At 33.4% G+C, this 27,471-nt stretch overlaps 2 protein-coding genes across 2 annotated transcripts in view; one reads left to right on the top strand and one right to left on the bottom strand.

Annotated features, from left to right (window-relative positions):
* The window catches only part of LOC150100463 (unconventional myosin-Id-like), a 288,786-nt gene extending 276,269 nt beyond the window's left edge, over positions 1-12,517 (top strand). Inside the window, exons 21-22 of the mRNA XM_090403250.1 lie at positions 507-655; positions 12,183-12,517. Coding sequence (XP_090259376.1) covers positions 507-655; positions 12,183-12,348 — 315 coding nt within the window. The 3' untranslated portion in view covers positions 12,349-12,517. The remainder of the gene's footprint in view (positions 1-506; positions 656-12,182) is intronic.
* An 11,324-nt stretch (positions 12,518-23,841) lies between these two features.
* The window catches only part of LOC150100462 (integrin alpha-PS2-like), a 511,813-nt gene continuing 508,183 nt past the window's right edge, over positions 23,842-27,471 (bottom strand). Inside the window, exon 30 of the mRNA XM_090403279.1 lies at positions 23,842-24,407. Coding sequence (XP_090259405.1) covers positions 24,300-24,407 — 108 coding nt within the window. The 3' untranslated portion in view covers positions 23,842-24,299. The remainder of the gene's footprint in view (positions 24,408-27,471) is intronic.

The following is a 27,471-nucleotide window of genomic DNA, read 5'->3' as shown; positions in this document are numbered from 1 at the left end:
TTAACCACAGTGGCACTATTTGGGTTTACTGTCATGTTAATAATTTAGGCAAAGAGAAAAAGAGCAGGAAATATATACCATAGGAGATACACTTCTCACCATGCAGAGAGCATCTAGTCTTCATGCCATATACATTCTCACTTTGTTATGAGAGTTTGTTTTATTGCCTTAATATTAGTTCTTCTGTGATTTGACTTTACTTTAATGTTCCTTCCCAATTCTTTACATGGAAGTGACAGGTTACACCTCCCAACCCCCTTCCCTCATTTGCAAACATTCTATCTCACTGGGCTCTACCGTGGTGTTGAATTGAACACAGCGTCTATAGTTTTCACTTTTTCCTTATTGATATTCAACAGTAATTCATTATATTTTTATGGTATTTCTAATTGTCAGCATCATCACAATCAGCTTTGTAGTAGTGGCTTTGAATATAAATGGACATATTTCAGTTTGATTTTTATTTTATTTTTTTCTCCCTTCTAAAACCTATTTTTTGTCTATAGTTAACAGGATTAAGTGTGAGTCCTGGGTCAGATCAACTGGCTATACTTCATCTTAGAGGTGGTAATGACCTTGTTTTTGCTCTCACTTCTTACCAGCAAGAAAACAGGATAGGCGAATTAGTAGGAGCAGTATTAAGACAGTGGCAGCGGTAAGTTGTTTTATATAAATAACAATTTATTTTCTTATAGAAATGCAGAAGAAATATCTTGTAAATAGCACAGATTTTCTTATAAATGTAAAATCAGTGCACTCATTGTTTTAAATGCTGAAAGAGAGGTGTCTGTTTCCTGTACATCTCCTCTATACATAGGAGCCCAGTTGTGATAATTCATGTGCAAATTTTGCTTATGTTGGTTATAGAATTAAAACAAGAATACAATTTGTCTATTATAATTTGGTAAAAATATAAAAGATCAATATTACATTAAGTGGCAAAATATGTTGGAGACTATTGAAAAAGCATAGAAATGGAAGAAGAAATATACCAAAGAAAAGCCTCAGAAACAAGGTGATATCAAAAGAAAATATTTTGGATATGTGGAGTAATTACTTTGAAAGATAGATGAGATAAGCAGTGCAGTGACAGAACAGGAATAGAAAATGTTCAAGAGGAATGGTTGTGTGTGTGTGTGTGTGTGTGTGTGTGTGTGTGTGTCAATACTTGAGGTAGAAAAGCTATCAGAAACATGAAATGTGAATAGCATCTGAAGTTGGTGGTCTCAAAGGTTTTATAGATGTAACAGGAATTATTCAGAAGCTTCGTGAGAAAATCAAATTCTAGATGGTTTTTGTTCAGTTCTCATAGTATTTATCTATTTAGGAAATAAAACAAGGATCTATATTTAAGTTTTGTAGATTTTGGAAAAGGCACATTAAGTGCCAAAAGAAAAGATCAAAATGCTACAATCCCATTGTGCAAATGGGACATTATACAGAGCGATATATATCCTATTCTAGTTTTTAGCAATTAGAATTTATGGATGCATATAATGATAGTGTGATGTAGCCTTGTAAACCAATGGTGCACTGTTATTCATCATCTACATGGATGTGATCTATGTTTAATTAAACCTGATATGAAAGCCAGAAATATTCCACTCACTTCTTTCTTTATATAGCTGATATTATACTTCTAAATAATTCTAGTTCAAGTGTTCAGCACTAATTAAATTGAATAACAGCTTTAAACGAGTTGGATGTGAAAATGAACAATAACAAGATAAAAGCTATGAAAATAGGTAGGATTGATTATAGAAAACATCAACTTCATTTTCTCAATGCAGAACTTATGGAATGAGTAAAATATTTCGGCTATTTAGGCACAGTTTTTAGTGCAAATGAAACTATGGAAGTATATAATATAATTAGGAAAGTTAGCATGATTGAGAACCAACTAAACTAATTCATATTAGTGTTTCACAGTATAAACAAAACCAAAAGATGAAAAATAGTTTAGTTTTCATCTGTTGGTGTTTATACTATGAAGCACTAACATGAATAATCAGCAACACCTAAGCCTTTCGATTCATACACAAGTGAACAAATTTTATACGGAATGAGAGAGAGAGAGTAGCTAAAACACACAACTAGTGATATATAGAAGACAGTGTTCAAGTCAGTTTTAACTTACAGATTTTGGATTTGAGAGTTGAAGTAGTAATAATGTTGTTAGCATAGATCAAAATGTGTGTCCTTTGAACGATTATGGGAGTAACAGATGACAGAATTATGTTACAACTGAATTCCAAAAGTAACCATATCGCTCATATCACTAGCCTCATTCACACATTCAATGAAAGGTTGTAGAGTCACTTAAACAAAATGGGAGAGGAAGGATTAGCAAAACAAATGTTTCATGGCAGGAAAAAGACCTAATGGAAGACCAAGATTCAGAGATGGATTGATGCAGCTGAGAGTGTTTTATAAGACATAGTACTAGAGACTGACAAGTCGGATTAATTTTGAAGAACACTTTTAATGTGAAGTCAGTAATATAAACTTAATTATTAGTACTATGAGCATATCCTGTATATTCCTTGAGGATGTATATCAGGAATTGATAACAAAACTGAGTTAAAATTTCAGATTTTGAAATCAAGTTTAATGTCACTTCATTTCATAATGTGATCCATGATCAACAGTGAAGATATTCGTGCACCTTTGTCTCACACCTAATTTTACATCAAACCATCTTCCTGTACCTCTTTCAATTCTAATTGCTGATGTAAGCCTATGCTATATTTATCTACGTAATATTCCATTTACACTACATAACTAATGTTTTGAACACCCTTTCCCTCTCATCTTTATCATATGCCTTTTCCAGATTTACAAAACATAAATCCTTGTTATATTCCTGTGAGGTTTCCACTGTCTGTTTGTCTTAAGTAAAAAAATGATATTGTAAACTCATTGTGAAAAGATGGTTGATGTAACAATCTAACCTTTAAGTCTTTTTCATCAAGTAAATTATACTTGACAAGAAATTATATTATTGCTTTAACTTTACCCCAATGTGAATAAACAAAAGTTTCCATATGAATTTCTTCACTGCTTGGATTTCTTCACTGTAACCAGTGAATTCTTCACTGGTTACTTGCATATAGATTGTTAACTTGCATCAAACTGCCTCAATATCTCATAAACAGAGCAGACCTCCTTTCAGATGTATGCATGCATCATGGGAAGCATCACTACCCAGAATTATTTTGGCCTTCATCAAGTACTCATCATTGGAAGTTAGATCTGTAGAGACTGAGAGAACTTGCAAAAATTTTTCCAAGTAATTACTCAAGACCTCAATAACCTTGGCTCTTTGATTTTTCTATCCTTACAAACAACTTCACTGGCCTAAGACTAGTTGAAGAAAACTGACTTAGGAAAACAAGAGCCAAATAAGAATGTTTTGGTTCTTGGTTTCCAACTCTTTCAATTTTTTCCCAACAATCTTTGTGTAGAGCTCCTCTCTGAACACTACTTAACTTTGATTCTTTATAACTTTCATTTCACATATATTTTTCAGTGATTCTTTAAAATCCCCAGCATATCCATGTAGTTGGGATCAGCATAAAGATATCACTATCTTCTTGCATGCCCTCTTCATGTGAATTTATGCATTTGGCAAACATGCAAGAAGATAGTGAAGAAGTCACTGCCAGGTGCTATCTGTAATTATATCTTTGCTGTTTTCACTAGTTTCCCAAAATATTTGTCTTGTATTCATTCCTACAAGAACAGATCTCCTTTTACTTGGCCTTAACCATCCACCCAGACTCAAAATTCATCTTCTTCTTTTGAAATTTTCCATATTATTATACTTGAAATTGTTTGCATTCAAAAGTTTGTGTATTTAGTGTTTGACTTAGAGTAAGTCAACACTAAACATATTATAAGTTAGCATTATAGCACATGTTTTTGTCTTCCCAATTATGTATATATGAATTAAGAATTCTTAGGGAGGTTTTGGGTGCATCACTTCTGATGTGACAACAACATTCAAAGTTGGTTTGATTTGAGATTTATGAAGTATTAATAGTGTGCAGAAGAGAAGTATGTATATAGAATGAAAAAAAATTAATACTAAGGTTCTTGGGAGGCTATGGATGTAATATGTTTATGCCAGGATAAGCTAGATGTAAAAGTCAACCCCAGAAGCAAAAACTGATCTTGATGGGAAATTGAAACATTATCAAAAGTAAGAGGGAGTGAAGTTTTGAATATCAGACCTCCACAGAGTCCAAAGACTCATTGTGGGAGATAACTCTTTCATGCACATCTCATCATACCATGCCTTAAATGCATTCACCATCTCTGCACTTGCCACGCTGTCAGGCAGTGCATTCCAATCACTCCATGCAAACAACCTACTCGTTACCCTGCTCACACTCTCCTCAGTGAGATGTTTTTTCTTTAAGGACTTATTGGTGATCAGTTCTTTAAGAAAAGCAGTTTCTCAACCAGTTAAGAAATAATGAATGGTCATCACATTAACTCTGTATTGCATAGCAAACAATCTAGACATCATGATGCCCAATTCTTTAACAATTTTAGTCCTTCACTTTCTTGCCTACTGTGCAGAGCTTTGCAAACAATTTCACTTTTCTCATGTCATTTGTAAATGACAAAGTGAATTTATTGACTGCAATATTTGTTTTGCGCGCGTGCGCGCGCACACACACACACACACACACACACACACGTGTGTGTGTGCATGATCAGTCATCCTTTTGAGTCTTCAAAAAACACTTGCCTACTGAAGGTATCTTACAAACATTTTGAAAAATACAAAATCAAATCCAGTGATTTCCAAAATGGAATGTTAACTAACAACTTTTTAGGCCACTGAAAGTTGAGAAACAATGTTGTAGACCTCATTTTGTGGCTGCCTCAACTTTAATGACATTCTGAAGATGCCTCTTTTATGGCATTTACTATGTTTGTGTGAATTCTGTTGGTGTTATGAGAGTCTATGTAGTTTTATTGCCAACAAATTTAAAGGGCAGTTATGTTTAATAAGATTGATAATTGCATGAACAAGAATGTGATATAGGATCTGCCTCTATATTTTGACTTACTGCCACTGCATTCCATGGTATAATTATTGGCATTGTGTGCCTATTATAGTGATAGTTTCCTTAGTGCTGAGCCACAGTTAAGAATACATTTCTACTAATGTTTCTAATGAAATTAATAAGCACATGAACAACTCATGGCACTGGATTGAACTTAAATGATTTAAAATTGGGATTCTTCTTCTAATAGTACAGGAAGGGTCTTTTAGCATCCATAGCTGCTAAATCAAAAGCTAACAGTTCATTTCATTTAACATGTCTAGGTTGACAGCTAGGATTCATAGACCATTGGCAGTTAATTATGTGTACATGACTGGCTTTATTCATTTATAGCATTTTGTTAATAATTGGAAATGGTTTCATTTCTAATTATTAACATTAATTATTTATCTAAATACTAGTGGATCAAATTGAGCAAAACCATAAAATCTACAATATTGTTAAAAAAAAATTAAACCAAGTACTGTATTAATGTAACCTTATCACATGCTATCTTAGTATTCTGTACACCCTTGAAGAAAAATTGAATAAGTATTATTATTTGGAAATTGAATATGTATTGTTATTATTTGGACATCTTCATTATGGGAGACTGATTTATTTAGCTTAAGTTTCTCTTGGTGATTTTCCATTTTTATTCATTCATTCATCTTCAAGGCCCACCTTTCCTAACTGGGTTGTTAGGGGCAGCAGCTGCAAGAAGAACTTCTGATGGTCATGATGCTCCACCAAGCTCAGGTGTTCTGGCGGGACTCCCAAACGTGTCCCCCAAGGTTTTGGATATAATCTATCCAGCAAGTCCTTGGCCTTCCATCCTCTGGCTTGGCAAAGAGGGGCCTGCTGGGAGCCTCTCTTGTGGCATTTTGACCAGGTGCCCGTACCAACGTAACTGTGATCTCTCAACATGGAGAAGCAACGGTTGAGTATTGAGGGTTTCCTGAATTGCAGAGCTTCTGACTCTGTCGAGTCTTGTCAGCCTTGCAACCCCTCAAAGGAACCTCATTTCAGCCGCTTGGATTCGTGTCTGCATTTTTTTGGTCATTACCCAACTCTCATGACCATAGGTGAGGATGGGGACATAGACTGTATTGAAGACGGCCATCTTTGCCTTCTGGCTTAACTTCTGCTTCAGTACTACCGAACGGCCAAGCTCCTGATGTGCTTGCTGAGCCAATCTGAGTATCTAGCTCTTCGTCTCACTTTCCATCACTCGTGAATATGGACCCAAGATATTTAAACTTCTCCACCTGCCTCAGTGGGATTCCACTCACATATAGAGTGCACTGGGATGGTTGTCTTGAGACCACAAATGTTTCAGTTTTGGGCACACTGATCTTCATTCTGGCTTCTGCACAAACAGCTACAAACCTATCTAGGGTCTGCTGGAGGTCATCTGTGGAAGAACTTTTCTAATCTCTAATTTTCTACTGTTGTATCTTTAGCATTTCATTATCTTTTTGCAAGATGTTTTTTGTAATTATCCTGAATTACAAAATAAATGCATAATCCTAAATAGAAATTTTGAAATTCTGTGTTTTTTAGTTCACTGCTTATATTTACTTTTTTCTTTGATATCTAAACTGAGGTTCTGAATTTTAGCATTAGACAGACAGAAACAGATTTGTTTGTCCTTTCTGACTTCTCTTAGCTATGGCTCTTATCTTTTGTATTCTATTTCATCTTCTAATCTTTTACTGCTTAACCATTTGTGGTATGTGGCTTCCTTTTTTTTCTGATTATTTTTTTAAAATTTTATCATCCCATATTTTTTAATTTTTTGGTCTTTCCTATCTTTCATTTGCTGCCGCTGTGTTCATATTATACCATTATGTTTCTACTTCTGCTTTTTTTCTATTTTATCTAAGTATTAGTTAATTTGTTTTTTGTATTTTTTAATGACTTGTGGAATATTATCAATTATTACAAATATTTTGACCAGAAACTAACTAGTCATCAGTGCATCAGCATAGTCACAGATGAATCTAGAACAAAGAATGTTAATCCTGTTTACAGAGCTGAGCCACTTAGTGGGTGGTTACAATAATCTAAATTATTACGGCCTAAATTTAAAACTACAAGATAAACCAATCTTATAGTAACAATAATAAACCTGAAAAACACTGACTACAATATCCTATGATCCAGTACTCGCCCTTTACATTAGTGCAGGTTTAGGTTCGAGTGGTTATTTAAAGAAAGTGCTGAAGCACTTCTATACCACCCAAATTAATTTAAATTGGAATGACTGTCTCTATTGCCAAGATTTGGGAGAGTCTCATCCTCATAAATGGCAAATAATAGTGTTATTTTATTTATTTTTTAATTTAATAGAATACTAAGTGAAATGACAATAATTAAAATTGAATTTTATTTCATATCACTCAAGACTGTAATTGTAATTTATTGTAACCATTAACTAGGTGTATGGTTATGTGGCTCAGCTCTGTAAATAAGATTAACATTCTTTGTTGTAGCTTCACCTTCTGACTATGCTAATGATGATCAATTAGTTTCTGGTCACAATATTTGCAGTGATAGAATTACTATATTCTTGTGAATACATGTCTAATTAAATGTAATTCTTTGCTCATATTGACACTTTATATTTGTATCATTTAGTAATCTGATTTTATAATGAGATTTTTTTCCCCTCTCCATTATCATTATTCCAAGACCACCATGGAGTCAGACTTGTGATGGGAGGTCCCTTTGTCATATACATACAGCTCATCATAATGCCTTAAATACATTCAAATTCTCTGCAGGCACCACACTCTCAAGCAGTGCATTCCAGTCATTATTATTATTATTACCCCAAGACCTCATGGAGTCAAAGACTCATCTGGGAGGTCCTTTTATCACACATACAGCTCATCATACCGTGTCTTAAACATACTCAAACTCCTTGCAGACACCACACTCTCAGGCAAGGCATTCCAATCATTCACAACTCTGCACAAAAAAAACCTGCCTCTCATTCCCCTACTCACACCTTCTTTATACAGTTTTCAGGGATGACTTCTGGTTCTCCCCTGATCTCTCACTATTTTATGTAGAACTTCTCCACCATTGATCCAATAACAACCCCTTACCAACTTGTAGGTCTCTATCATATCTCCCCTCTTCCTCCTGTCCACCAGACTCTGCAAATTGCATATTCTCAATCTTTCCTCATACTCGACATTCCAGAGGTCAGAAACCACCTTAGTCAGTCGCCTTTGGACCCTTTCCAACATCTCTTCATCCTTCTGAAAACCAGGTGACCAAATGTGGGCACAATAGTCCATGTGTGGCCTAATACAACGGAACAAGAATTTCCCTACGTCTACATGTCAGTGTCCTCTGCATCATTCCCAGAAGCCTTTGTTTTGTCTTCACAATTTTGGCAATGTGTCCCTTAAATTTCAGATCCTTATTCACTATCACCCCCAGATCTCTTATTTCCTCCACCTCCAACAATATATCCTCACCAAGCATAAATTCTGCATCTCATCTTTGTTTTCCAAATTTTAAAACCTTACATTTTGCAACATTGAACTCGCATCTCCATTTCCAATCACTCAATTTATTCAAGTCTTCTTGTAAGGCCACAACATCTTCACTACTCTTCATAGTTCGTTCCAACTTTGCATCATCTGCAAACAACTGAATATCTCCATCCAAATCTTCACCAATATCATTAATATACAAGTTAAACAGTATTGGTCCTAAAACAGACCCCTGAGGCACTCCACTAGTGACTTTCGTTTTCCTGGATATCGCTCCCCTATCAGATAGCCAGTCTCCAATTCAATGCACTAGTCTAATATCCAACCCCATCTGCTCTAGTTTGACTGTCAGCTTATCATGAGGTACTCTATCAAAAGTCATTCACAACTCATTGATTGTAGCCATGTTTGGTAGTAATCTTAATTTTATTTTAGTAGGGAAGTGAATAGTGCCTGTTTCATAGCTTCAGTGTATACTATCATATAAAGTTTTTTTTTTTTAACTCTTTCATTTAAAATCTATAATCGATTTTCATCCTCTTGCTGATCTGGTAAATTTATGCTCATAGAAGAAATTTATTATATACTACAAAATCTATTAAAGTAATTATAATTTTTTACAATTCTGTTTATAGTATTTTCTCCTATACTATAATAATATACAAGTTAACATACATAAATTCCAGCATTATTAATTTTGCAGTTAATTCTCATTCTTGCATTTAAACCCCCTGATACTATTAGCCATTTCTGTTTATATTATTACTGTTGTTTTTCCTATAATGAGGTATGTTATGAATAAGTAACATGTAGAGACAGTTAAAAATTTTTGTTATGATGGATTAATTAGATCTTTTGATTCACATATTGTGGATCATCGTCAGTGTAAAACAGAAATCCAAAAATAAACAACAATGAAGATATATGGAGAATGGAATTCTCTCCTTATATGCAGTCGTGAGATTGAGGTGAATAATGCTACTGTTAGGTTTCATTGAAGGGTGCATGTATGCGATTAGAAAAAAAAAAAAAAAATTAAGTCTATGTGTTATATGTAATAACATATAAAACCATATATAATTAAACAGTATAATTCTTATTTCCCAGATTCTCGGAATGTATTATTAAGAACTTGTTACTTATTCAGAATGAATAATGCACAGTTATCTCTTAATAAATGAAGTATGTGCATTTCTAGAGCCTGCATAGCTCTGTCAGTATAGATGAAGCCCTTTGGTTGGAAAGACCAGGTTCGATTCCCATCCAGGATGTGAGGAACCTCTTGTCTCGTTCAACTAAAGGAATTAGCTGGTCTCATACAGAGGCTAGGGATTTTTTCACCCAGAAAACTTTGGTTTTTTTTGTCCTGTGAACATACAGATCTGCAGTCATGAATACTCGTCCTTAGGGATGTAACAGAGGAGTGATGAGCCAGCTACATTAATTTGGCATAAGCCCCTTATTGGGGGACTCAACCCGTCCTAAGGGACAAATGAGAAGGATAGGATATGTATTCCTAAATATCACTGCATTATAGAATTTTGTACATTAAGAATAATGGGGCTTATGGTAAAAATGGAGTTCGGGGCTGAACACTCGAAACCTATACAGTTTCTAAGTAATACTGTATGCAAAAAAAAAAAAAAAGCAGCTACAGTTTTAAGCATCTTCTATTCCTAGTAAATATTGTATTTCTTTATGCCTTGTTCTAATTGACTCTGTAGGCCTTGCTGGTATTGCTACTGAACTTGATTTATTTTCTCAGCATTGTCTCTAATGTATGCAATATTGATTCTTTTAGGCCTATTGCTCTTGTGATAACACATATTCTTGTTTCAAGTTTATTCTCAATATTCAAGCTTTCCTTTTTTCATGCAATGCTTAGATTCTTATAACCAGGCTCATGTTTGGGATGCTGTATTAAACACTTTTCAATGAAAGTACACAAACTTTGAACACACAATATACACTTGTAGAGCAAAGCATGTGGATATACTGCATTTCATTTTTCGGTTTCACTTTGTGTTACTCAGTAGCTTTTGAAACATGTGAGCTAACATGATTTTTATTTCCCCATTTATGTATCATGTTCATATCAGCAAATTCATGCAATTCAGACAACTGTTATAGAGGAAACAACAGTATGTCTTGGGATTTGTTAAAATTCATTACTATCATCTTCTCTTCCCTCTTCTGGAGCATATAGTCGAATTATTGTTAATTAGCCTCAGTTTATTTTTAATTTCTTTCATTTCAATATTTGTAGTAATTGATCTGTTTTATAATAGATTTATAAAGCCAAATTATAAAGCTTGTCTGTGCCCTTTGGTCTCTAGCCATTATATTAAATATTATATCGAAGTTCTTAGTTTCCCTAGCTCCTTTTAATTTTTTCTTTGTTTCATTAATTACTTCAATTTTTACATCCTCCTGTATTTAATATTTTATCTAATTCAATTTCATCATAAGCTTATTACTCTTGCATTACATCATAATATTCATTATTCTTGCTTCCATTTTCTTTTTACTGTGTCCATTCTGAGGTCATGAAGAATACATTCAAACTCCTGAAGAATACATTCAAACTCCTCTTTTATAGCTTAAAAGTAAAGTGAATTTCCCCATGTCAGGTTATTAGCCTGCAATGGATAGTTCAGTGGTAGAGCTGCTTCTTTAAAAACTCTAGACATGCCCTCCTCCATATTTAAATCCATAGGAGAAATAGGGTATATGGATGGCATTTCCTCCAACTAGTATGCAGCCAACTAAATAAAACTTAGTTTAGCGTTTTGGCTATCTGTATAAAAAACAGTGTTCAAACCAATTTTAGCATATGAATCTGAGAGAGCTGGAAATAAAACACTTGATCAGAGACTGGGGACCATAGATATGAGAGTTCTGAGAAGAGGTAAAGAGTGAACAGAACCATTTAAATATGAGAATATTAGGAAGGAAATTGACATTGTTAGCATTCAGGAATCTGTGAACAGAGCTAAAGTAAGTATTATGGTTACTTAAACTGAATGGGAGAGTAAAGGTTAGTAAAGCAAGTGTATTTTCCAAGGATGGTAAGAAAAAGACCCAGATGAAGACTGAGAGTTAGGTGGATTAATACAGTAAAAGGTGCCAAAAATGTGTCACACCTTTTGGCAACTCGTATATCAAAATATGACTTCTGCATTACCTCAATAAAGGTTGAAACTGATCTGGGTAGTGACCTTTCGTATGCATACCATTATACATGCCCACAAGGAGATGTACTTTATGGGATACTGAGACAATTGAAGTCTTAGCTTCCTTATCAGTTGCCCCAGTCCTGAAAATATTTCAGGTGCAAACATTGTTTGCTTACACTTGGATAAAGGATTAAACCAAGTATATAATTTCTTGTTATCTTTAATTTTATTATAACCAAGTGAAAAAACTTCCAACAAGATATCAAACTATAGGCCAGTTTGTATTTCTTCTATGGTTAAGATTTTGGAGAAATCAGTAAGAATGGAATGGAAAACCGAATAGAATTTGAATTGATAAAATAAAATAGATATTTTTCTTGGACTTAATATCAGTTAGTTTTTTTTTTTTAACTAATTGTTGATTATTTATTTATTTTTAGTTCTCAGAACAGAGATTTAAGAGTTATAGTAAGCTCTCAACTTCAGTGCATGTTAGGAAATAAACCTCGATCTGTGGCTGTAGAATTGACTACTTTCACCATATATCCTGCCTTCCGGAAGAATGGCACAAATTTAGTGCTAATGTGGCCAGCAAATAGCGGATAAATTTAACCTCATTTAATGCACAATTGGTTTACTTTTGCTCATCTCAGTGATACTAGTTTTTAAATTAATGCCAGTCTTGTTCTTGTGCCATCTTTATTTATCTTTTCTACTGTCATGTATATTTTGTAATATAATAAGTCATGACACTTGATGGGGGAAAAAAAGTTATTTTAAGGAATGTTTAATGCAGAGGTATTAATTTTATATATAATATATGCAACTACTGTTATACTTTCACCAGACTCTATATAATTGTAATTAAGCATGCCATTTTGGTATTTAAATATTGTGTAAATATTAATTTTTAAGAGAATTTGTAAATAATTATATATATTGTAGAAATGGTTGCTTTTAAAATTATAAAAAAAAAAAAAAACTATGATCATTATTTTCGTGTTAACTGTGATTGCATCTGACAATCACAATTAACACTAATTACCCGATCTTCAAATGAACGAGGCTTCAATTAACTACCCCTTAAATGGTGTACCAAATGACTTCTGGTATGGTACCATTTAATTGTGCCTTCAGTTATCCAGCTCTCCAGTAATAGAAATGACAATTTTCTGTCTTGCTGAATAATTGAGGGATTATTATAGTTAGATTTATGTAAGATAAGTGGAAAGTAGTTAGTATAGATTTCACATTGTATAAAGAAAGCAGACATTCTAGTAGTCATGTTTAATAATCTGTTTCTGATTGTGCATTTGTACACTAGAATTTTATCCACTTATAGGGCCATTATTACTGAAGTTTTGAAAAGGTAACTATTTTATAATGTATACAAAACTGCGTTGTTTTGAAATATATAACGCCTCTAAAATCATTGAATATTTCAAAAAAATTTAGGACTGAATGTGAAAAGTAGTAGTCTTTAAATACTGCCATTAAGAACTGAAAGTGCACTCTTCATATTTTAGCAATATTTAGAAAACATTGTTTTTTTGGTAGGAAATTCTAAGCTTTCTATGTCATTATCACAAAAATCTGAAAAATGGTGATATTATCTGTTTCTAGAGTTCATTATTCAAAGTTTAGAAATTTAAAAAAAAAAAAAAAACTTGCTTAAAAAATTTCAATCTACAATAGGATTTTGTTCCAAAATTGATGTGATACATGACTAACCATATGTCATAACTTTGTCAAAAAATTTTAACCTCAGAGTGATTTCAGTGTTTTAGCATGGCACAACTCCATAACAGCAATGGTTCCCAAACTTTACAACTGCCACCTTCCCTACAAGAGTACATTTTAATTTTTGCAAGTTCTTCCAACTGTAATTAAAAATAATTATTTCTGATTTAGTTGGAATTTTAATATTTTCATTAAAACTAATAATGAAATTTTTAATAGGTTGATACAAATGCTTTACCATTGTATAACACAGCCTATTAAAACAGTAGTTTTGAATAAAAATAAAATACCCTGCCAGTCATGACTAAGATTTATTTTTCTCTGGAAAATTTCAGATAGGTAATCAGAATTTTTGGAATGAAGAAGGCATTTCTAATTTTTAGTGTAATTTCATTAGCTGATTATTATCACATCCTTCATGGAATCAGCAGATTCATCATAGGATCATTCAACTGACAACATATCATACCAAATCTTAAAATCCTTAACACCTCATGCATTGACAACATATTCCAGTAATGTGTTCCATTCACCTACAACTTTCCATGTAAAAAATGTATTCCTTGCACCATTCTTCACACCTTCCAGGGATGGCCTCTGGTTCTTCCCCCTCTTGCTTTCTATTCTTTTTTTATAATACTCTCCAGATTAATCTAATAAAATCCTCTCATTAACTTAAATGACCTATCATATCACTTTTCTCTTATCCACCAAAATCTGCAATCTGCATCATTCCTTTAACATCTCTCCATAGCCCTGATATTGTCTTAGTCACCGTCTCTGTTGGAAAGGATCACATCACTTTGAAAATCAAGTGACCAAATCTGAGCATAACAGTCAAAGTGCAGTCTGACCAGTGCTTTATACAGTGGCATAACCACTTCCTTATCCCAAGTCTTTGCAACACTTCTGATATGTTCTCTAAACTTCAGTCTATTGTCAATCATCACTCCCAAATCTTGAATCTCATCCACTTCCTGCAGTATATTGCCATCAAATATAGTACACAGCTTTATATTTCCACACTCCGAAATCTAATATCTTGCATTTGATATTAAAACTACCACCCCACTCATTTGTCCAAGTCTATTCAAATCTTCCTGAAGGGAATTCACACAAGCAGGTGCTCCTTATAATTTACCCTAACTTTGTATCATCAGCAAGCAACTGAAGATCTGCAGTCCAGAGAGCCAGTCTCTAATCCATCTAGCCAATATACTATCCACCCACCTTCTGCAGCTTTGTACATCAACTTATCATATGGTAATCTATCAAATGCTTCTGCAAAGTCCAAGAATATCACTGTGTATAATTCTCCATATCTAATACATGCTCATTACCTTATCATAAAATGCAAGTAAATTGCTAGAAAAAGACCTTTACAACTCCATGCTAACCATCATAAAGAATCTTATGTTCATTAACTGACTCCTGTATTTCATTCCTAACCAGTCTTTCCAAAACCTTGACTACACCTACAGTTATACAGACTGGTCTATAATTGAAAACTTCTATCCTAGAACCATGCTTTTTGGAATGGTACTCTTTTGCCTCCTTTCCATTACTTAGGAACCTTATCCATTGCAAGACTTCCACTAAATAACCAGGTCAAGGACATAGCTAACTGTTGTGCACATTCTGTGATGACAACCTTATTAGCATCTAACCCAATCAACACCTGATTCTTTCACTTCCAATTCTCCTAATACTTGTCTCCCTTCTACATATTGCACAGCATCATTTAAACTAGTATGATATACATTGATAAAGTGCTTATTCAATAATTCCACTATATCGTTTGTGATGGTAACTTTGCTCCCATGACTATCCACCATTGTCAACCTGTCAATTATTCTGCCTCTTGCTTTCCATATAGCAGAATTCCCTTGAATTAACCTTGGCCTGACCAGCCAATCTCATATTGCACTTTTTCTTTCTTTACCATGCTTATTACTTTCATTGCCTGCACTTTATACACCTCATGGATTGTCTTGTACCTCCTCCATAACAATTTCTTTTTCAACACAGCTTGCTTGCTTTCAGTGTTCATCTATTTCACTTCTACTCTATTTACTCACTTAAGACTTGGTATATAATGATGTAAGTTTTCATGTAGTACTATCATAAGATATTGTACACCTCTGAGGGTATATGTCAGGAATATGATGATAACAACATTTGGTATGCAGTTATACATTGCTTGTGTCAGTACCATGATTATGGGAAACCAGAGCTTCCCATAATCATCTACTTTATAATTACAAATGTATCCTCTTTTGGCAGTAACTTTCATGTTTTACCACTTCCCAAACTTAGTACCTCATGATCACTTTCACCAACTGGTGGGCAGTGTAAATACCTCATTAACAACTACATCTTGTGAAGTTATTACAAAATCCTACACTCTAAAATCTCTAGTTGCTACAGTTACATACTGCTTAAGATATTTATCTCTGAGAAATTCATCTAACTCTCTCTCCTAGTTCCCATACTTCTCTTTCCATTTTATATTATTGTAATTAAAGTCTCTCATCAGGATTACCTTTTTACATTCCCTAGCCTATTACAACATCCTATTGGATATCATCATCAGCTTTCTTCAGTCCACTGCGGGACAAATGTCTCTCCATGTCTCCACCATAAATGTCCATAACATCTTATATATCATTGTCCCATGTCACCACTGCTCTACCTGGTTTCTGATAACCATTTCTTGGTATCAATTGTGTTATCAGACACTCTTCATATGCCCTGTCTAGTGCCATTTGTTGCTTTTAATTACTAACACAATATTCATTAACTTTGTTTGCTTTCTTATCCAAGTATTATTCTTTTTATCTAACCAGGTTATTCCCCAAATGGCTCTTTCCATGTTTCTTTGTTTTCAGTTTCTGTAATTTTTTTAAAGTCATATTCCAGGTTTTACTACCATAGGTCATTTTTGGGAGTACCACACTAGTTGTAGATCTTTCTCTCTTTTTTGGAGTTTTGTAAATAGCTTTTAAATATCTCTCTATAATGGTTAAAAACTTTCCATATTGCTGTTATTTTATCAAGTTTATGGTTATTTGTATGAACTCACTATTACACCTGTCAACCTATCAGATATACTAGCCTGTTAATTTCAAATTGACACTGCACATGTACTGTCAAAATTGTGCACAACTCCTCTTCAATCATTAAGTCCCCCCCTCCCTTTTTTTTCATCTTCCTATCCTTCGGTTCCATTTCTGTTCTGGACAGTACATTATTAGACAACCAAATTTCATTTATACTGATTATCTTTGGGTATGCTGACTCAATCAATGCAACAAACTTGGTTCTTATTTCAAATAATCCTTATATTTGTATACAAACATAACAATCTCCATGTCTTTGAAACCATTCCATTAACATTCTCTACTCTAGCCATTATACCACACTTCTCTTCAGTTCTGACTATTCCCCGCCATTCATATCAGTCTCCCTTTATGTATTCCCTCACCTTGTCCTGCTGCATTGACATCTTCAATCTTGTATTCATCTTTATCCTACTGTACAACCTGTTTGGCTATGCTATCCTGCTTCATGAGAACCTTTTATTCCTTAGCTACACTAACCTTGATTTGGTGCCTTCTCAGCAAACAGCTTCTCAAAATGCTGAACACCCTACCCATGCAAATGCAATCCATCAACTTTAAACCATTCCAATTTCCCTTCAAATTCACTCCACAAATTGTGAACTTTTTAAATTGTCTCAGCCATCTTGCTATTCATTATCTCTGCTTTCCTTCTCAGTTCACTATTATATTTGGGCAATGTGCTGTCAACTTACCCAACAACACTATTATCCTTTGCCTTTGTCAACATTCTTTTTTTGCTATTTAAGTCATTTGTGTCCATAACTACCATTAATTTTGATGCTTGCTCTTTCCTTCTCTGTAAAAGCATCAGTTATTTATTTCAACGTTCTATCACGAATGCATATTTTGTGTACTTTATTATATCAACATATTTATTACACTGATGTCATTCCTGATTAGGAATGACATCATTCCTAAACTTACCAAATGAAGCAGTTTTGGTTTGTTTCTTTGCTATCAGTTATTAATAACTCAGCTTTTTTTTTTTTCTGTCATTCCACTCCTATTAAAAACATGGTCATTCTTCTGTTTCCCAATTAAAAGAAACAAAATAATAACTGCACGAATAAATTTGTCAGCAGTGAGAAATATAGAAAGAATAGTGGAATACATATAACATATGTCATTTAACTTTTAAATATCTGTATATGGCAGGAGCAATGTTTTCTCTTAATACAATGCAAGATATGGCCTGCATATTTAAAAAAAAAAGTCCTCTGTAATACATTGCAAGTTAAGAAAATAACTTGCAATGTATAACTTTTAACATACTTTCATCAAATATGTTAACGGAAAGTACTTCAGTCCCTTAGATTTTTTTTTTTTTGTTACATCTGTAACAGTCAGCTAGAACATCTCCTTTCTCTGGAAAGGAAAATTTCACATCACTATATATAAGTAGAATTAAAAAAAAAGTTTGTCCTCTCTAATATCATTTGCTCTTCCGTGGGGGAGAGGCATCCTCACAGTTTGGGAACCTATACTGTAGAGAATCGGAAGTTCTTTATGCTATCATTACTTGAACAATATTAAACTTCCCACTTAGCACCTCTAATAAATTTGATTTTTTTCTAAAACTTTATTGTCCAAACATTCATTTTCAAATAGAAATGTGTTTTAAATGACAGTTAATGTAGTTCCTGAATTTTACTGTTTTCAAAAATTAAAAACTTTTAAATAACGTCTAAGAGGTAAATTCTAAAATTCCTGCCCAGAATTTTATCAAACTCGAGCTAGTTTGTCATATGAGAGGAATAAGAATTTTGCTAATTTCATTTTTATAACTCATGATCTAATGCAATATATTTTATAAAGTTATTTTATTATTCAATTATCAAGTGGTTAAATTAATTCTTGTTTCACTCTATCTTGCTAGTTTTTTTTTTTTTTTTTTTTTTTTTGTTTAAATTATGCAGAAATTGATAATGGCAAAAAAAGCTGTTTTTTAAAGTGCCTTATCCCATATACAAAAATTACAATTTTTTTTCATTCACTTTTCTGAATACATTTTAAGACTATCATAATGGAATATGGGTATTAATTTATTAAAATATGAAGAAGTCTCACTTTATAGTCCTAGAATTTTGTAAAGCACCTATTACTTTGTCATTTTGTATTTAAGTCATTTGGAGTGGACAAATTTTGATAAAATTCATATCTGAGATGTTAAAATAATTTTCAGACATTAACTTATACTGAAAAAGAAGAAAGAACATGAGCAGTAGATAACTGTGTCATTTTGCTAGTCAGAGCTTAAATACAGTATTATTTTAATTATAAGTTTATAAATGTTTGTATATTTATCATTGTACTTAAATTTTTACTGACATTATATTTGTATGTGGCACCTGGTGATTAACACATTAGAGGTGCAAAATTGTTGAAGAAAAGCAATTCTTGTCTTCATTATTTTTATTTTATGAGGCACAATTTTTTTTTTTTTTTTGCAAAATCAAAGTTAATACTTTTTTTGGAATTTGTGCTTAATGCATATTAATTAGAAAAGTACAACATATATTTTTATATCATGAAATTTTACATTGTGAAATTTCAGGATATAAAATATGATGGAATAACATGGCATTATGTAGCCATGTTATTCCATCTTGCATTTTTGGCAAAGCTTATTTTTTTACAGTAGCATACCTAGTTCCATTGTTTGTTTTACTTGACAAAAAAAAAAAAAAAAATATACTTTCATCATTTTTTTTACCTTGGTTTAAATAAATACATATTACTTAGTACATAAAGCTCATGATTTGCTTTTCTTTAGTGAGAAGAGCTGATTTTATCACAAGTGACACTAAGGTATTCACTATAATCAGAGCACAATTTTTTAGGTGTATATTGCTTTCTACCTTAGGCTATTTGATGGCTTAAGTAACTCTAATACATAAGTAGTGTTAGTATATTTTTTTTCTAATATACTCTGGATAAGATTGTTATTACAGTGATTATCTAAGGCAGCTTATGGCAAAGTTGTTGGCTGTTCTCATTATTCAAAAGCAAGTCAAGAAGTTAATATTTATTTGCTTGCATTAGATTGAAAACAAGAATATAATTTTTTAAATATACTGAAATATCAACACAGTACAAAGAAAAGGAAAAAAAAAAAAAAAAACTGGTTACGCTAGCCAAATTAATGGAAATTTCATATATTTGCTTCACACAATTGTCTGATTTTTCCAGAAATAATAATTATAATCTGCATAAGAAAAGCACCAAGACTACACATGAGCCCTGAAAAGTGCCAATTGATATCCAAAGAATTACTGTGGAATTCAAATCTCTACAATTTTTCAGAATTTGTACATTTCCTGAGTATTATATTAAACTCAGTGTACTGCATTTCAGCTTAATTCTATGTGAAAGGAAAACAACAAAAAAAAAAAATTATGAATTATACAGTGCCTTCATATTGTAAAACCTGACCAAGATTCTGGTCTTTCCAGCCACCAGCAACTTTGGTTAGTACCATAAATTTTATTTTGAGTAATCATAATACTACTTGCTGAATGGATGCTTGCGTCTTTTAATGGTTAATGATTATCATTGCTTAGTGTGAGACAACCATGTTTATTTGGTATCCAAGAGGATTCTGGATTATATAATCTGTAATATTAATATGCTGTATCATTAAATTGAAATAAGTTCTCATGAGCAATAAATATCACACATGTACTCATTTCACTTCACAGTGAACAGGAATAGACATGAAAGTGTTTTACTTAATCATCTATCTTTCTCCATATAATGCAATAGTTTTAAAATTGGTTCATAGGTTCTTATAACACTTAATTATTATTACTAGGTATGCTATAAACCAGTAAAAAACATTCTTTGCTAAAGTCATTGTGCCTTCATTTTTATTTGTATTATGTTAATGTTACCTATAGCAGCTGCATTGAATGAGAAATTCTATTGCACCCACACAATTGAATCATCTTAAATTGTTGATGGATTTTTTTTCCCATAAAGAAATAAAATAATGAGGACATAATTTTTTTACTTATTGTTTTAAACAATATTTATGCTTAACTACTTTTTCCTGTAGTGAAGAATAAACAGCTGAATAGTTGGAAAGAAATTACATTGTTCATCTTAGCATAAGCAAACAACAATAGTTTGATATGAGAAAGGAGAATTAAGATACTTTTTCCAGAGGAATGGAGTATTGTTTATATTACAATGAATCATGTCTTAGACATCTTTTGTCTTCATTACTTCAATTATAAAATTGAAGCAGTGAATGAATGAATAAAGTTGTTTGCTTATGCTAGGGTAAAATATAGACAGACAAAAACTAATTTCTTTTCAACTATAAAAATTAAAAAGAAATTAATTTCTTGCTCAACACATTACATATGTCATGGTTGGATGATTTTTCATTAGCAATTCTTGCACCACCTCATCAGGTCCTGCTTGTGGTTCTTCTGATGGCATTGGACTCCATTCTTCATTCACAGAATCTTGTGCAGTTGCTCAAGTGATTCAAACTTCAGCATTCCCTATAGATCATGACTTTAAACACAATCTCCTTGCCATTCTCAGATGGAGTGAAGATAATATTGTGAATTTCAATGCTACTGGAACACTTGGAAAAAAGAAAAAAAAAATCCTGCTTCATCTCCCTCAATTTTGATAGCATTCTGATTGCCAACCGTAAGTTTTCCTTCTTGGGTTGACTTATATGTCTTGGCATGGACATATAATAGACATGGACCTTCAAAACATTTGATACTGTTCATTCTAAATATTACTTTCCTTTTGTTCAACTCCTCACACATTATGGCTCCAAAATCCATCTCTGGAATAGTGTTCTCACATTTTGGGGATGTCCAAGGCCTCTCTGAGAATGTTCAACTGTATCCAGATAAGGCTGTCTACTTGATGACTCCTCTCACTGCTTCCAATCACCTTTTATATTTATAGGCATTTCCATGCATGGTAGTTGCCATCTGAACCTGTCAAACCAACTTTTCATCTTCTTCTTTCACTTTATACTGTTTCTCAAATGAATACAACCCTAACTCTTCAAGAAGCAGATTTCTTCCTTCCATTCTTTCCTCCTGACAACTTGCCCACATAGCACTTCCTCTCATGTGGGTTTGAGGTTAAAATACATGTTGGAATATATGAAAAAGAATTGCAGATATGTATTGCACTTGGACCGAACAAATGTACACTTTGCCACATCTGAGTCAGCTGGTCAAATATAGGATACTGAAAAGTGCATCTATTAGTGCTTCCATAAGTTACACCATGGATTGACCATAATTAGAATGCACGTTAGCTTGCTTACAATTCAAGCAAAGGCATGTAGCATTTATGATGATTTGAAAGTAGAGAGGTGTGTGTGAAATTCAGAATAGCTTGCAGACTTCAAGAAGCATCATGATTTTCATAACATCAAGTGAAGAGGCATTCTCTGCTTACACCTGTATTACTGTAATACAGATGCAAGCAGAGACAGAATACTTCCTCAAAATGCTTGAGGAGATCCTCAAGAAGGCAATTATTCTTGAAAGTACATTCTCAGTGTGGTAGTGAGATAGCTCTTTTGGAAAGTAATTTGAGAAATTATTTTCCAAATACACAGTCTTCTCTCTCTCTCTCTGCATGAACAGATAGAGAGATCCCGCAAGAACAGAAATCAGCCCTTAGAATGTCTTAAGTGTATTTTTTCCCCCTTACTTCAAATAATTATATTATAATTTAAAAATTTGGTGATGTTGAGTAGGCTAATACTTCTACTTTAATTATGGGAAAATTTCACACATCCATTTTCTGGAATATGTTAACTGCACAAATCAAACTACTGGACTGCAAATCTAGATACTTCATTCCAGTTAATCAAAGTTGTAACTTGTGGATTATTTATCTGATCACTAGGGTTGTTTTCCTACTCCCTCCTTTAGTGGATTGGGAAAAAAACTTTTGATAAAACCTGCTTTGTATTTAAAGGTACAGATGCTGATTTTAGCACACAAGTTGTTTTCCCTATACTTTACTTTTGTAAACAAAGAGGGATGAAGGAGTGGGACAGGTTTATTCTACTACTGCAGGTCTAGGTGTTTCCTTATTTCCATGCTATTTTAATCACAGTTTGTTGCATGTTGAAATTTTCAATTGAATTTCATTTCACCATGGCTGAGTGATTAGCATATCTACCCTCCAACCACAATACATCTAGATCTTTCCAAGGTATTTGACAAGATTACACATGCAAAATAAATTTCTGACATGGATCCTAGGCAGTTGTCTGCCGAGTATGAAATGAGAAATAGGAATATGACCAACAGCATATAACAAGGTTCTGTACTTGAGCCATTATTTTTGAAGTTATATATTAATATTGGGAACAGTCAATCAAGAAAATGATAGTCGGTTGTTTGATTGATAATGCTCATTTAGAACAAGTGATAAGAAACACATCTGATGCAGTAGATTCAACTGATTTGAACAGATTAATTTTGTGAGAAAATGTTCAAGTATCATAATAATATACTGCAATTTGTCAATGAAGCTACACTTAATATAACTGCACTGTTGAAGAGACCACTAATTTCCAAGAAAAGGGAACTTAATTGCTCACTTGACAAAGCTCTGAGAAGAAAACATCTGCACTACTGTACACAGATATAGTCACCTGCACTCCAATGAAATGAGAAAGATGAGAAGATTCACAGGCTGACTGAGGAAATGTGTTCAACAAAGTTTGAGGAATAGAGGGGTTTGAAAGGAAATAGAAACATTCAAATTAGTGGCAATAAAGTATGTAAGGTCCAGATTCCTTTCATAGTATTACTGTGGAATGAACTCCTGTTAGATGTTGAGCGTGTGTTCAAAGAGGAGTATAATAGGTATTTAATTATGAGTGATCAACATGACACTCACCTGATTAGTTCTGACCCCCTGGAATAGCATATAATGATAATTCTAGAAATTAATATTCTCTGATTATAACATATGTGAACACAAACTACTTGGCCTTCAGTTTAGTTTGCTTCATTTTTTACTGTATTGATGCTGTTCCATTTTTCAAATTTTCAAACTCATAACTGCTAGCTGAATTTTGATGGGGGTTGTACTTGAATATATTTGAGGGATTTCTGTATCATGCACTCCATCAAAAAATAAATGCAACAGTTTTTTTTTTAAAACTTTATTTCAGATCTTTTGTTCTCCCTTCCTTCCCCGTTATCCGAAGGATCTTATAAATACATAACTAAAACAATTGCTTTCTCAGAGTTTAATAAGCTAATTATATTACACGCTAATAAGAAAATTTACTCTGTGTACAGTGCTGTTTAACAGCACATAATTGTTCATTTCTTTCACTAGTCACAGAGTGAAGTATTTCTTCCTGTCACCATGGCAAATAAAACATCTATTTAATACAGTAATTATATTTTCATATATATATAAAAACACAATTAAGCAGTCTCTTAATTCTTTTCTGCATTTTCACATGCACAATGGAGTGTAGATGTAATGTGAGTTTCACTTGGCACTGCAGTTTCTTTAATTCCATGTATCACATATGGCAATTTTTGAAGTTGCTATATCTTTACACAACACAAAATTATACCTATTCCTGAGATGTGTCTATATCAACTGTTCAGAGATCAAATTGAGTCTTGAAATAGCTAATTTCAAGTTTCTCTTTTGAAAGATTTCAGGAACTACTCCTACTTACAAATATTCATCTCCTTTAGATAGGTGATAACCATTGTTAGAAAATTTGTGAAGTGGTTCATTCTCCAGCTCATCTTGAGGCCGCTTTCTCCTGAAGAACCCAAGCTGAAATAAAATGCTATATTAGGAACTATCATCACACACACACACATTGTATGTAAAAACTTCATCATGCAGCACTAAGTTATTTATGTTCAGCAAATATATATATTGCATTTGACTTGGACCTGCACAAATAATTATCTTTTGTTCAATGCTTTTCCTTAAAATGGATAACTGCATTTTTTTTTCTCCTCAGAAATTATGACACAAAGGAAATGTTGTTGCATAGTCAACATAATTATATTAATACTAAATGTAATAACATTCTAATGTTTTTAGTGTTAGTTTAGAAAACTTGCACACTATCCTATTAGGGAATAAATTAAAAAAAAAAAGTTTCCAAAGGAGAGCAATAAGAGATATAACATGTGGGAGGGATAGAAGGTGACGTATTTCAAGCGTTAAGAAAAGTGTTTTCTTTAATTACATTATGTAGATTTTTATAATAGTGCTTTAATGAACTGAAATATAAGTGTTCAGTTCTGTTGTTTTGATTAACAAAATTGCTAGTTAACATTACAATAGTAGGACTAAAGAAGCATACACCAGCAATGCACTAGGTTTCAACTCTGAGATCAAATTTACCTTGGACATGGTGTGACAACCGTTACACGTATACACCCAAAAACTGTTAGATTTATGGACTGTTAGTTTAAATGAGAAAGAACATATTACAGTGTGTGAGAAATGTGATGAAAGGTTATTAGGGTGTTCCAAAAAGGAGAATAGTGTCACTAGGAGTAATCAAAAAATGGAGGGAAGTGCTGGCAACAATAGTAATAGTTCTCTTGCCTAAGAGTGTGGTTCAATGTATGGAAAAGGAAACTGAACATGAAGATTAAGTGATGTATACAAGAAGGGGATTAATAGGAAGAAGCAAGTATTATACCTAAACATGATAGGGAGGTTTAATAGGAATTCAATCAAACTATAATACCGGAATTAACTCTCGTAAAATATTATTTTATGCGAGCTAATTCCGGTATTATATAATTTATTTAAATGTCTACTCATGGTATTTCCTTATTGAAACACAGATTTAATCATTAAAGGTATAGTAAACAAGGTTCATAAGACATGTTTTCCAGGTGGTATAATGAAACAAATATCTGATGTTTTCCATAGAAGGAAAGAATGGACATCAGAATTAGTGGAGAAGTGGTTAATTTGTTGCCCAGATATGATAGTAAGTGAACTGCGAACAATGATATTGAATAGGCAATCCTGCCCGAATTGTGTCAGGTAAAGAGTGTTCAATTTGTTAATGCATGAAGTGAATTTGAAGGGAAGTTAGAATGCTTTAAAGCTGATGGATTGCATTTGAATGGGCCTTGGCCATGTTTGCTAAGAGTACACAGGGTTCATACAAAATTAGTATTGCTAAGGGTAAGACGTTGAGAAGCAGAATGGATACAAAGGTAAGGATATGAATCAAAATCAGTCAAGATGAGGGAATTGGCAGATTGGAGAGAGAGAGTACAGAGTGTGACAGCCTAAAAGAGTGGGGAATTATTTATGATGAGAAATAAAGAAGCTGAGTTTGTAGCATTGTTCGAGTTGTTATGCCTAAAAATAATTGCTATAAGTGAAAGAGGGTTGTCTGAGGATGTTATACTGTCAAGACTAGAAATGGTAAGTGATAGTACTCCCTCTCCTCTCATTCCTATTTTAATGATAGCAGAAGTGAAGCTATTTCGTGTGAGGTTGAGATCAATATAATAGTACGTTGCTTTAAAAAAGAAGTCAACAGACACCACAGTGCTCACCTTAAGATGACTGCAGCAATCCAATAGGGCACACTTTCCAATCAATGAGAATTTTGGACCATTCCTCATGTAATCAGGTCCTGTACTGTTGTGGGGCAGATGTCTCTTGACTTTGCTCCACTTTATCCCATAGATGTGTAATAGGATTGAGATTAGGGATCTGTGGTGACATTCATGTCCACAAACTACAATTATAGCAGTACCCTTATGACATGGTGCATTGTCTAGCTGAAAGAGACAATGGTCAGTCATGTAGATGTGTTACAAAGTAGGAAGTATCTGACTTTGTAACACTGTAGATGTGTTACAAAGTCAGATACCTCCCCCCCAACCAGAAGCCCATACTATCGCACTGCTACCTCTGAATTTCATCGTTGGAATTACGCAGTCTGGTAAGAGACATTCACACCTATCTACATCGTGGAAGGTGTAGCATGATTCATCACTCCATCACACAGCTTTCTAAGCTTCCATATTTCACTGTACCTACTGAAGATGATGCTGCAAGTTGGCTTGGGTAACGTGGGGCTTGCATATTGTGGTTGTATTATGACAATCCATGTCAAGACCTTGGCTCTAAATGTTTTTGTACACATTTGTGTTCCAGTCAATGCCCAGGCTGATGAATGGCAGTTTTTATATATTACCATTCGTAGCACCCTATGGTCCATTTGAGTTATCCACTGTGGTATAGGATAGTATCACTGGAACACCCTGGGAGGGCCCAATTTGTCTGAACAGAAAGCCTGCAATATAGTATCTTATCACAATGCTTCTTTCAAACTCCGTCAGTTCCCTTGACTTTGGACGATCGTATTCCTCCATTTATACTGGCTACAAACACACGACTCATTACTTGAACAGAAAGGCTTAAGTGTTGAAAGTTTTTTCATTTGGTTATACTATAAATTATATTCTTGGTTTAATCCTTTATCCAAGTGTAAGCAAATAAAGTTTGAACCTGAAGTAACTTCACGACTGGGCCACTTATATATAGCGGCTAATGACATAACATCAATTGCCTTAGTATTCCATAATGCAATGGATTATGGGAAGTGCCACATGGCTTCGACATTTGAGGTCTCATCAGTGGAAGCCAGATGCAGATGTCATATTTCCATATACAAAAGTAGTCAAAAGGTCTTATTACTAAAATACTCTGGATTAGAGATGTTGAAAGTTTTTTTTTCCACCTATAAATTAAAGATGCCAACAAATTCTAAGGATCTGTGCATTGCATTATAGGATACTAAGGTAATTGATGTGAAGTCATTAGCCTCTAGTAGGCCAGTCATCAAATT

The sequence above is a fragment of the Typopeltis vanoorti genome, chromosome 13 (assembly GCF_054136105.1).
Source record: "Typopeltis vanoorti isolate ZY-2024b chromosome 13, IOZ_Tvanoo_1.0, whole genome shotgun sequence".
NCBI classification, from domain to species: domain Eukaryota; kingdom Metazoa; phylum Arthropoda; class Arachnida; order Uropygi; family Thelyphonidae; genus Typopeltis; species Typopeltis vanoorti.
Note: the sequence above shows the minus strand (reverse complement) of the source record. Positions and strands in the feature narration are given on the sequence as shown.